This window comes from Gallus gallus, chromosome 4 (assembly GCF_016699485.2).
Source record: "Gallus gallus isolate bGalGal1 chromosome 4, bGalGal1.mat.broiler.GRCg7b, whole genome shotgun sequence".
Classification (NCBI taxonomy): Eukaryota; Metazoa; Chordata; class Aves; order Galliformes; family Phasianidae; genus Gallus; species Gallus gallus.
In genome coordinates, this window is record NC_052535.1 from 73,186,439 (window position 1) to 73,198,669 (window position 12,231).

Here is a 12,231-nt window from a genome sequence, read left to right on the forward strand (position 1 = left end):
GTTGCTGTTCTGTTTCTCTTTCAGCAGAACAGAAGAGGGAACGTGAAGAAACTACTGCTGTTGCACATGATTCCATGGCTTCGGAGGAAAGAAACTTGAATAACAGAAACCAAAATAAACACTTTTATCCTTCATTACCCAAGTTACATTCTGAGGAAGAAGAAATAAACAAGCTTGGAAGTCAAATAATTAAACTGACAAAACAGGCAGTTGCAGAACTGGAAGGGAAAAGAACAGAAAATTCATCTGAAGAGCAGAAGACTGTGGTTAGAGCAGAGCTGAATGGTTCATCTGAGGGAGGCTTCGCATTGCCCAGCCCGGACCCGTCTGACCCTACAGACCCCTCAGCCTCAGAAAATGAGCAGACAGCCGAAACTGAGGCCCTGAAAGGCAGTGATGAAACTTCAGAGAGTGACTGTGAAATTACACATGAAGGAGAGAATCAGAATGGCAGCACCATGGATGTGGTGCCCAGTGAGGACACCAAAAGGCATGGGGGTCTCAGTGCTACAACTGCACACACAAATATCGGCCTCGAGGAGCTCCCTGAATCTGAAAACAAGAAACCATCTGATGCTGCTGAAAACTGTGAATATTAGGATAACAACTTGGCTTGAGGTATGAAATCCAAGCCCTCAAGCTTCTCACTGTAATCCTCTTGCAAGTGTGTATGCTACTGTGATTATGAACAGTGCAAGTCTGTCAAAGAGCTGATTTTTTACATCAGTCTGTTAATATTGGTCTGATAACAGTATTCTGTTAGTTTTGACTGCAGCATACCAAAAATGTAAGTTGTCTGAGGGGAAGAACTTGAAGCTAATGGGGTATAATCATTCTGATTCTGTGCAGTGATTGATATAATTTACAACAGTGTAGCAAAGAGACCAGTGATAATGATGTATCACGTACATGTGAGGTGTATGGTCTTAGTGCTGGACCGTATCCTAATGCTCAGAAGTGTCTTCCAAGGATGGAGAATTTGGAGTGATAAATTGAGAAGTATCTTAGGGTTGCTGGCTTTTGCTTGTTTTTCAGACTGCATTCTGTTTCCCTTTGCAAGTGCATACTTAGAATAAAATTACTATTGCTTTTTAAGGAAGCAGAATCCTTTCTGAAAACCATCCCTGCATGTGCATCATTATCTCATTTCAAACCTTTCTATCTTCTCAACTGTACAAATTTTTGCCCTCCCTTTCCCAGCTCATCTCATGAAAACATAGGGAGTTATTTCACCAGATACTAAGAATGCAAATTAATGATGCTGTGAAGGAAGTATCATCTGAGGAGCCAGAAGTCTTTCAATGAGAAACAGCAGTACTGTTCCAAAGCTAAGGGAGCAGCAAGAAAAGAACCAATGATGCCCCATCCTCCTCCTTCATGCTCTACATTTCCAGAATTGCATCCCTCAGCCCCCAGGAGGTGAAACAGCCCTTGGAGAAGCGGGTGGTAGATTTCAGCCTCCTCCTTACATGGCCTCCTTTCCAAATCTGTGTTTATTTGTTTTCTAGTGTTTTAGAAAACATAAACATTTTTCGTATGTTTGTTTCCTCCTCACCTCACCAGTCTTTGGTGTAGTAGTAGGTTTATTTGTGTTGTTGCTGTCTTTAACCTCTGCCTGTGTTGATATTCAGACATAAGAAAACATTCCTGTAATAACTGTGGGAGAAGGAGGCTGCTGTGTCATTCCCCAGCACGCTCCTGATGCTGGAGCTGTGCCACTCTGCTCCGAGGAGGGCAGCAACAAGGGAATACTTAACGGTGAAGTTAGCAGCTGTTGGAGAAGGGGAGGCACGTCCTTCCTCTCCTGCCTGTAGCATAAGGAACAGTCTCTGCAGCTGTGGAGCTTCTATGGGCCAGCAGCCGTCAAGGCAATTTTTCTGCTGGCTTGGGACCTAATTGTCTGTAAATGTTCATTTCTCACTCCTAGAACTTGAAACCAATCAGAGAGAATTAAACCAAATTTAATAAAATACTACTAATAAAAAGGAAAATCCCTCCCAGATTGAGTTCTCCTTTGACAAATAACTGCCAGCTGCAAATTTTTACAGCCCACTTGTCAGCTACTGAATAAACAGAGTTTATATTAGCGATACTGACAAACTCTTCTGTATATGGAAACTGAGCTAGCAGGTGCTGCTATAATCAAGGTGTCAGAGTCCATGAGCAATTTGTATTCAGCAGAAGAAGGGCTGTATGTAAATGATTACATACAAATATAAGGAATGATAGAGGGAAGGTGAAAAATCTGGCTCGTCGCTGTTGTCCTGTGCTTTCCCTACCAGGTGCACCCAGGTAAACCCTTTCAGTATCTCTGCAGGCAATAAAGCCGTAGTCACAGTGCTCCCCAAATAGGTTTCCTTTCTCTTTAAAGGTAATTTGACATTGCAGCATTTTGCTGATGCTAAGCAGCAGCCCTTAGGGAAAAAACAGCTGTATATTTAAGTGCGTTAGGAACATGAAGCAGTAAAAAGTTTTTCTTCCATTATCCTGATGACAATTTAAGTTCCTCATCACCTGAAAACCAAGAGGAGTTTAAGCATTTGAAAGATTGTTTTGCTGTTCCCATTAATTGGAACTGACTGCACTATTGACTCATTTATATGGCAGTACTGACAAGTCAGAAGAGAAATAGCTGCAGAAACTGAGATCTCCAGGAGAATGTGGCAGATTTTTTTGCTTTAATGCTTGAATGTTACATCGGGTATCACTTTATTTGAGATGCATTCTTTTCCATCTTTCACAGATTAATCCTATGCAGAGCTAAATATCAAAGCAGTCAGAACTGATGCAAGCCAGTAAAAAGGGCAGGGCTTCACATAGCTGAGCTCTGAAATTTTCAGGGTTGTTTTTGGCCTTTGTTTCCTTGTTCTGTATCTTTTTTTGACCCACAACTGTGTGAGCTGACATTTGCTCCTGGTCCCTCAACATCCAGTTAATGGTATTAATTAATCATAGAATCATAGAATCACTAAGGTTGGAAAAGACCCGCAGGATCATCCAGTCCAGCCATTCGCCCATCACCAATGGTTCTCACTAAACCATGTCCCTCAACACAACATCCAAACGCTCTTTGAACACCACCAGGCTCGGTGACTCCACCACCTCTCTGGGCAGCCCCTTCCAGTGCCTGACCACCCTTTCAGAGAAGTAGTATTTCCTAACGTCCAGCCTGAACCTTCCCTGGCACAGCTTGAAGCCATTCCCTCTAGTCCTATCACTAGCCACACGAGAGAAGAGGCCGACCCCCAGCTCACTACAACCTCCCTTCAGGTAGTTATAGAGAGCAATAAGATCTCCCCTGAGCCTCCTCTTCTCCAGACTGAACAATCCCAGTTCCTTCAGCCACTCTTCATAAGGCCTGTGCTCCAGACCCCTCACCAGCTTTGTTGCCCTCCTCTCCAGGGCCTTGATGTCTTTCTTACAGTGAGGGGCCCAAAACTGGACACAGTCCTCGAGGTGCGGCCGCACCAGTGCTGAGTACAGGGGGACAATTACTTCCCTGTTCCTGCTGGCCACACTATTTCTGATACAAGCCAGGATGCCGTTGGCCTTCTTGGCCAATGAAAGGCTTAGTGCAGAAATCAGAGCAGGTGGAAGTAGTTGTGGACCAGCAGCAGCTTTTCAGCGTCTCACTCATTGATTCTTTTAGTGTGGTTTTCCTAAGAAAAGAAAACTGGTGTACAACCCTGCAATTAGGTCATCTTGGTAACTATCCTCGCTCCATTAGCCCTCAGTTGTTAAAACTGCAACGAGAGATCTGGATTCTGGAGAGCCCATTTTAGAGTGCCGTATCACTGCTGCATTGCTGCTCCCATCCATCCTGCCCAGGGAATGGGTGCTCTGGCTGTGCTTTTAGCCTGCTCCCAGGAACACAAGGCTTCAATACTGGGGCAGCTGTAAGAGCAAGCCTGCTCTCTGTGATCTCTCCTTGAATAGTTCTGTCAGTAACTGTCTTAGATATTGTTTCAAGCGATGCTGTTGTGCTGTTAGAATTATGTGGGGCTTTTTTGTTTGTTTGTTTTCATTGCTTTTGTTTTGTTGTGGAATCAGCGCTGTTTTGTTGAGTCTCTTTTAGGCTTGTGTTCCCACTTTCTAGGACTTCAGAAATGGAGAAATCACATCCAGGTGTAACACCTTTTGCTGTTGGGCTCTGGGGAAGTAAACTGCAAAGGGGAGCCTTGTGGCAAGGAGATGGAGAGGATGCATTCCGTAAATTGATTTGAAGCACATTGCCTCACCTGTGAGCAAATTCATGCATTATCTGTGAGAAGGATTTCATTTGAAAGAACTGTTGTGGTTATTTGAAAAAGAAGCTCGGCGCATTTGTAAAATAATGGTGTGAAAAGGACAGATTGAGAGGCATCATTTAGAATGTTGCCTCTTTTCTAAGCGAGACTATTTTTAAGCATACAGTGATTTGTATAATAAAGACAGCGGAATTTCTTTAATCCATATGAGCTCAGGAATGTATTTTGAAATCTTAACTGAGATGAAGTTGAAAGTCTGCTACGTTTCTAAAAGATAGGGTTTTGTTTACCAGCCTCTGTTTTGTAGTTTTACTTCTTAAATGACGCGGTATAATTTATTTGCAAACCTCTCTTTTGTTGCTGCCTGGATTAACTGCGCAACATAGTTCAACTCTATTGATATATTTTGTCATCTAGAATAAAACCATACATTTCCTGATTGGCTTCTTCTACCTGCTTATTTCCTCCTCTCAGTATCAGATGAACGGTAGTCATGAATTAGTGTCTCAGTATTTGCAGCTGTTTTAAATGAGAAAAGTCAAGCTTTATTGAGTGAGACCGCTAAGTTTGTTGAGCATTATCTGACTGACGTGTTTTCCCTGTGACTTCTCCCAGTCTCACGTGGCTGATTAACCTCCCAGTGTTTTGTGTGAAGATACACACTCGGTATTTGTTGGTTTTGAAAGTAGTAGTACTAATTTCTGCTGCTCTTATTTTATTGTCCTTTTTATCGTTATTGTCTAAGCAGTATTAAAACTTGAATGCAACCCATTATTAACTGTCACAAACCGGAGGCTCTCGGGAGTTTTTGCTGGGGGGTTATGGAAAGCTGGAATATTTAAGTCTGCTTTCTGATGTAAACACTGTCACTCAATGATAGTTGTGAGTAGACAGTCCAAAGCATTTAAGAAGCTTAGATATGTTTGAGAGTAAAACTTGGAAATCCAAGTAGGATAACATCATGGACCCAAAGCTTAAAATGGAAATGTCCGTATTTTCCCCAGGGAAGTCCATTACCCAACTCTTACAGCATAACACCCAAAGCTGTTGAAAGCAGAGCTCTTTCTACCTTTCAGGTTTGCAGCTAAATAAGGGACAGCATCTAATCAGAGGCCATTTCTCCCCTTACTCATGTTTATTTTTGTCTTTCATATCTAACTTATGGTCCCTTAAGTGCCCCCTGCAATGCACAGCCTCTTAATTGGCCGTTCATCTCAGCACTCTTACATACGTGCATTCAACTCCCAAACTGCATAAAAGGGAACCTTCTATTTTCAAGAAAATATATCACTCAGTGTTGAGTTGATGCTGTTTTTATTGATCAGCTTACAGAAAGGTGGCTCTACAAAGTGATATGCGTTTCTCAGAGAAGCAAGAGAATGGAAATGGGAACCCATTTGCCATCTAAGCGGCCAGCGGTGCACCCTAAGGTACTTGATGCTGCCCAGCTGGCAGCTCGACTGCAGGTCCTCAGCTGAGCCTGGTTCGGCGCCATCTTTTCTTCCTGTCCATAGCCTCAGACTGTTTCTCCTCCCACAAGTTCTTGTTGCAGATCCCAATCACGCAGCACGCCAGACGTTTGCCAGCATTTCCATTTTCCAGACTGGCCTTGTTATTGCCCTTGCCCATGTCATCTTCCTGCTCATGGATCACAACGGATCTGCCCAGGATGGAGTACGGACCAAACATTGTGGCGAAGAGGTTGGGTTTGTATTTTCTGATCTTGCCATCTTTAGGAGAAAAGTTGCCGAAGTCCCCTGGGTGGCGGGGGTGGTTCACTCCAAAGGGGTTGTAGTGTCCTCCCGCGGAGTTGCAGCCGTCGCTGAGATCTCCGAGCTCATGGATGTGTATGGCCCTGCCAGACTGGTTGTTATCCAGAGGAAACCCATCCAAGTGAAAAATGGCTTCTAATTTTCCTTGTGAGTAATGCTGTCTGAATAAGACTTGTCCAGTCACTTGTGGCTTGTCAGCATCTATTTTGGAGCTGGGCTTCACTTCACAGGTGGCGTAGGTCAGCCCATCAGTCTCATTATCAGCCATCACTGGATAGAGCAAGCTCTGCCAGAGGTCATTCACTTTTCTCTGTATGTCATGAAGTAACACGCTGCTTGGATCGGCTCCTGTTTCTGTCACGACATCAGAGGCAGACAGGGCCAGCCCAGTGACCAGAGAAAGAAGCAGAAGCATCCTGGTGAGTGAGAACCTGCAAGGAGCCAGAAAGAGTCAGGGGCTTTTTGCAGCCTGGGGGCAGCGTGCTGGGAAGGAGCAGAACAGCTGCAGCAAGTCCCCGTGAGCTGCTGCTTTCTACATCCAGCCAGCACGTTGAATGGAGACCAAATCAAAACGCACACACATTTAAACACATACAGTTGACAGCCATGCCTTTAAAAAATAGCAGTTATTCTGTGTTTTACGCTGGACATTAGCCTTAAAAATCACCTCTCTTTCCCTGCAGAAACCAAGTAACACGAAGTCTTGCTTAATCTGTTTTTGAGTTTGTACGGAGGCTTTTCTCCTGTTACAAAGTCCAGCAGGACCGCTTGCCAGGAGGCTCATTTTGGTCCACCTACTGCCATGCTGGCGAGGAGTTCGGCACGACGAACAAAAAGCAACAGCCAAGGAGTGGTTACCTGCCCGCAGCACTGCTCGGGCAGGAGCACTTCGTCTCCACTCCCCCGCGGCGAGGTGGGATCGGACACAACCGGAGCTGCGTGGGGCCGATGTGAGCGGGAGCGTTGTTTGCGAGTTGGGTAACGCCGCACAGGGGAGGGGTCACCGGCAGTGCTGTGGGAGGGACGGAGGCAACCAAGAGTTGGTCTCAGGCTGGATAAGCTGCTTGTCCTTGCTCTGTGAGCCTGGGGGGGAAACTGGCCAAAACACAAGGAAAAAAAAGTTACCGAGTGTTAAAGCAAACTTCCCTTCGATGTCTTTGTGAGTGTAACCGAGCGCCCTTCCGCACGGCGAGCAGCATCGGGGCAGGGCTGGGAGCTTTGGTACTGGTCGTCACTGAGTGGTTTGTGTTTCCATTGCTTCATTAGGCAAAACTGGGTCGGGTCCTCCAGCAACATGAGGTGCACAGCACGTGGATGTACACGAAAGTTTCAGTGGGTTTAAAGCCAAGAAGGCAGGACTCAGCCTGACGGACGTTGAGGCACATCGCAGTGATGCTTTTCTGTGAAGCCAACGGGCTGCAGTCTGCCCCGTTCCCTGCCCCACTGAAGCTGTTTTCTCCCTGTTTCCCAAGCAGTGGTGAGGCGGCAGACGTCAGTGGGGGCCCAGAGAGGCCGTTTCCCAGAAGCCGGCTGGCACACATCGTGCTGCATTTCGCCATCCCCCAGCTGAGAAGCTCTCTGGGCTCCAGGGGTGTAACCCTGCCCTGCACACCGCAGTGCTGCGCCCGAAACGAGGGCTCAGCCAACAGGAGAGCAGCACAGCCGGCTGAGTTTGGGGGGAGAGAGAGAGAGAGGAGCCTCTGGAAAAGTGCAGAATGGTTCTCAGCATAAGAAAAGGGTGAAGAAAAACCTTCTCCCAGTTCACATCTTCTGCCATCTGGGAGAGCAGTGAGGCTGTCCGCTGCTGGCATGGTAAAAATGTGCGTTGATCCTATGGGTGCGGTGCACTGGGTCAGATCCAGGATGCTTAGCTGTGTTTGTCTTCCCCTGCGAGGGAGAGTATCACTAAAGGAACATCTCCTGATGGGATTGACTGCTGGAAAAGACCGGGTTCAGTTCTGCTTGGGACGTGGTACCAAACTTGCTGCTCAGTCCTGGGCTGCAGATCCTGGTCTGTGGAACGGGGCAGCTGATGTCTCTCCCTCGGGGCACCGATGCTCAGAGTGCATAGCACACACCCAGCCCTGAGTCCATTCCTGGCAGCCTCTGCACTGGTGAGGTCCATACAGAAGGCATTTTGAAATAGGAACTGGGGTCAGAAGTGTAGCTGCTTACACGCAGTAATGCTGAGTTCAGCAGCGTTTGCGCTGTTGTCCACCAGCTGGGGTTCTGTCCCTGAAGCCTGGGAGGCCCTGGCTGTGCTCTGCAGGGCTCTTCTGATGCGCTGCACAGGCAGGGCTGGGCAGAAATGGACAAAACCATGAGGAAACAGAGGCTGTGGGCTGCTGCTGGAAAGGTGCACTCCACAAGAAATGTGATTGCTCCCCAGAGTGAAAGCCAAACCACCCTGGCAATCGCATTTCTTCAGGATGGCAGTAGCCGAGCAGCAAGAAGGTGTGTCCTTAAGGCCTACTGGTGCCCACCGTCATGTTTTAGTTTCCTGCTTGAAAAGAGGAGACAAGTAATGGCCTGATGGTCCCAACCAACCAACCGCTTCTGGCTGGAGGAACACTGACTGCCAATGTGCGCCGGGATCTCAGTCCCTGCTGTGCCCTTCTGGGCTGGCTGCTCTGAGGGTGGCGCTGCTGCAGCTTCTCTCGGTTTGATTTGTCACACACAGAGTTAAACGTGATGAAGGAGTGCTGTGTGGAGGAGCATCCCTTCATAGGAAGCAGCAGCCCTGCCTGTTTCCCCTGCACAGGCTCTGCTCTCAGGGACTTTACGGCAGGGCGACGATCCATAGAAGTGACAGCCAGCCAAAGCAGCCTTACGTCTTGCCCAGGAGGTAGCGGGGCTGGCTGCTGCTCTCCACGTCTGGCTGTGTGAAAAGAAGGGATGTTTGTAGCCGGAGGGAAGTGGAGCCAGGATCGCTGGAAACCTAACGCAGTCCTTCAGTTTGGGGTGTCAGCAGGCAGTGTGTGCCCGTGTGGTGCCGGACAGGGCTGGCACTGCAGGATGGAGGTGTGGGAACTCATTCTGCAATTGCTGTGAGGTGCAAAAACGCCAAGGGAAGGAAAAACCTTGCTCTGGCACGGCGAAGCCTGGCGCTGGCCAAGCCTCTCTTCCTGTTTATTCCCATTTCTTGAGCTGGTGGTTCTATTTAAAGGAATGTTTGGTGCCTGAGATAAGCATCCATTTATAATCTTGTGAAAGAGCTATGTGCTTTTCAGGGCATTACTCATAAAAAATCAAGTTAAATAAATACACAAAAGGGAAACAAAACTGTGTGCTATGGGGACTAGTTTCTCACAAAAAAATTGAAGAAGAAGCCTGCAACCACCAGCTTGAAACATCATGGAAATGCTTCCTCCTTAATAGCTTGAGAAGAAGCCGTGTTATGAGACAGGGGCTGTGAGGAGGCATCCTGGAAAAGCTGTGCTCAGAAACTCCTGGTTCTGTCAGCCTAATTTACCAGGATTTCATCTCCACACGTGGATGTAAAATCTAAATACGTAATGTAGAAAGCAGAGGTGAAACCCACCTGTTAGATCATTCAGGTTATTATTGGTGTTTGCGTTAACTCCCCGTTCATTTATTAGACATCGATCGGTTCTGCTGCATAGCGTTAACCTGCAGAGGGTTTTGCTGTTGCCCACATGCAGACTGCGCTCCCGTTCAGCCACCAGCAGCCACGTCTGGGAGGGTGTTGCAGTCCTCCACCAAAGCACACGGAGCACAGCACTGTGCACACTCGCACTGCTACTGTCCATACTGCGATGTGCTCTTTGCCCACTCCTCTCCTGCAGAACTGCTGCCTGTGCAATTGCTTCCATTTTTATCACTTTGGTAGCTGTTCTTGCCAAGTATGGGATTTTACCTTTGTCTTGAGTTACCTTCTTTTTATTTCATTTCCCCCACCCCTCACCATTTCTCCAGCTCGCCATGAACATTTTGAATTCTAATCCTTCCCTACAGCGCATTTACAGCCCTTCCAGCGTGGTATCAGCTGTGAATTTAATCAGTTCCTTCTCTTGTTCTGTCATCCAAGCCACAAACAGAAGGGCTGGATGCAACTGAACCGCAGACAGGCTTGCGCACGCAGGGCAGGCCGTCCTCCTGCTGGGAACACACTGCTTCCAGGAGCAGAGCTCTCACCAGCCCTGTACCTCAGAGCAGTGCCATGGAGGCCTTTCCCCAAAGCCTGCACACAAGGATTACATGTGGGACAGTATTTGAAGATAAGATTTACATCCACTGTACATCTACTAGCAGTATCTGTGAGCAAAGGCCTCCCAGCTTGCCCATGTTCCTCACCACCTTCATTATAGCTGCCAACAAAGCGTAACCCCACACCACAAACAAGCCTCCACCAGCTTTATAAACCCTCACTCCCACAGCTGCCAGAGCCTCCACGTAAAGGAGAGTAGGTGCACCCTGTGGAAGTAGGCCCTGAATGGCTGTGCCGTGTGGAGGGATGGGCTTCCTCCAAGCAGGTATTTCACCACAGACCTAGTGGTATCTTTTGATTAAAGGAAAGGTCAAAAATAAGGCATGGTTTGCTGCTGAGTTACCCCTCTGCTTTGTGAATCACAGTGAGTGGACCAGGGCCTGAACACTTGAGTATTTCTGGGGCAGTTTGTGGTAACACCGCTGTATCAGATGCTGTTACGCTGGCAGGAAACACAAATATGCATTTTTCTGTAGAGTAAATGTTTTTGTGATCAAGTGGTTCCCCACCTCTTTAGCCAAATTTATTCTAGTGGGTCGATCTTGTAAGCATAGCGGAGACCCTGGGAGACTAACGAAGTTTAACAGTGTGTGTTAATTATATCCAGTTTTGTTGTCTCGGTGAAAACACGAGGTCCCAAATCCTATTTACGTTCTGAAAGTTGTGAGGTTCCAGGCCCCCCACCTGACCTCAGCAGCTCTCAGTTCCATGCAGCTTTCCTAAGCCTTGGATGCGTATTTCAGTTCTCCTGTGGAGCATGTTTGTTAAGATCAGCCGGTCAGGGATTAGCAACACAACAGTTTCCTTACCTTGCTTAAAATCATTCTGACATTTCAGTGTAAGTCATTAAGATTGTTTTCTTGGACCACAGTGTGGGCTGAATTTTAAGGAAAGCCAAAGAAAAGCACTTTAAGTTCTCAATGTTCCAGCTGGAGAATTCTAACGTAAATCTTTTCCGACTCTGAGTCGTGGAATCATGGAATCCTTAGAGTTGGAAGGAACCTTTAGAGGTCCTCTAGCCCAACTCCCCTCAGAAGTTTCTATCTGAGGTAAATATTTGCACCTGAATTCCTCCCTTGGACAAATAACTTCCCAACCTGGCAAATATTTAAAGCCAGGGCCATCCTGGGGTGGAGCGCACCAGAATGGTCACCTCCACCTGAAGGTGCTCTCAGGGTTGGTTATATTTGTATTTTCTTTTCTCTGAACTGAGTGGAGGAACCCAAATGCCAAACCCAGAATTTCCCAAATGCTGTGGGATTTGGTGACCTCTGTAGAGATTCAGAGCCATTCTGCTGGCTCTGATTTCAGCCCAGGGCAGTCCCCCTCTTCCAGCCCAGCAGTAGAAGCGTCCCCGGCATCTCCAAAGCTGCATGTTTGGTCTAGAAAAACAGAGAACTGGTATGAGGCAAAACACATGACAGGAATACATTTACCAGCTCCAGTGCATGCGTTAATAAGCAAGACTGAGATTGCCACCTGCTTACAGGAAGGTTTTCAGCTCACGGGGCATGCAGCTTTGATAGCATTCCATTAGCTGTAATGAGGAACGCTGGTGCAGCCCTCCCCCAGGAAGATGGTCCCATTTGTACAAAAAGAGGCTCCTGCTGGGCTGCTTTATGAATGCGGAGGCCTTCAGCCCTGATTAAATTGGGTAACCAGCTGTTTTCCAGAGCAGACGGAGAAATCCTTGGATCGGTACTGTTCCTCTTCTCGGTGTTAGGATGCTTGTAATAAATGAATGAAAACACAGTGTATATTTCACTGTGGCCTTGCTGAAGGGAAAGCAATCCTTCAGCTGCATTAGAAACTGCTCTAGTGGGGACAAGAAAGAAAAGCAAAGGTAAAGATCAATTTTCTCCGAAGCTGTCTTTTCTCTCCTTTGTTTTACTTTCCACCTCCAGCTTCCAGGGTTCCCTCCCATGAGCTGTCATCTGTTGTGTCACTAGCAGGGCTTTATTCTCAGAGCCTGCAGATGTTATTA

The 12,231-nt window shown here is 47.1% G+C and overlaps 2 protein-coding genes across 13 annotated transcripts in view; one reads left to right on the forward strand and one right to left on the reverse strand.

The window, feature by feature from the left end:
- CCDC149 (coiled-coil domain containing 149) overlaps positions 1 to 4,686 on the forward strand; it is a 52,841-nt gene extending 48,155 nt beyond the window's left edge. For 6 of the 12 annotated variants that reach the window (XM_040699300.2, XM_025150062.3, XM_040699303.2 and 3 more), the window contains one exon: positions 25 to 4,686. In XM_040699300.2, coding sequence (XP_040555234.1) covers positions 25 to 599 — 575 coding nt within the window. In that variant the 3' untranslated portion in view covers positions 600 to 4,686. The remainder of the gene's footprint in view (positions 1 to 24) is intronic. The other 6 variants (XM_004936147.5, XM_004936149.5, XM_040699305.2 and 3 more) reach the window with 2 other exon arrangements.
- An 858-nt stretch (positions 4,687 to 5,544) lies between these two features.
- On the reverse strand, positions 5,545 to 6,999 carry SOD3 (superoxide dismutase 3, extracellular). Its single transcript, XM_040699307.2, has 2 exons — positions 6,878 to 6,999; positions 5,545 to 6,450 (listed from the first exon to the last, which is right to left on the reverse strand). Exon 2 carries the CDS (start codon positions 6,432 to 6,434, stop codon positions 5,718 to 5,720), a length of 717 nt encoding a protein of 238 aa, XP_040555241.1. The 5' UTR covers positions 6,435 to 6,450; positions 6,878 to 6,999; the 3' UTR covers positions 5,545 to 5,717.
- Positions 7,000 to 12,231: the final 5,232 nt, after the last annotated feature.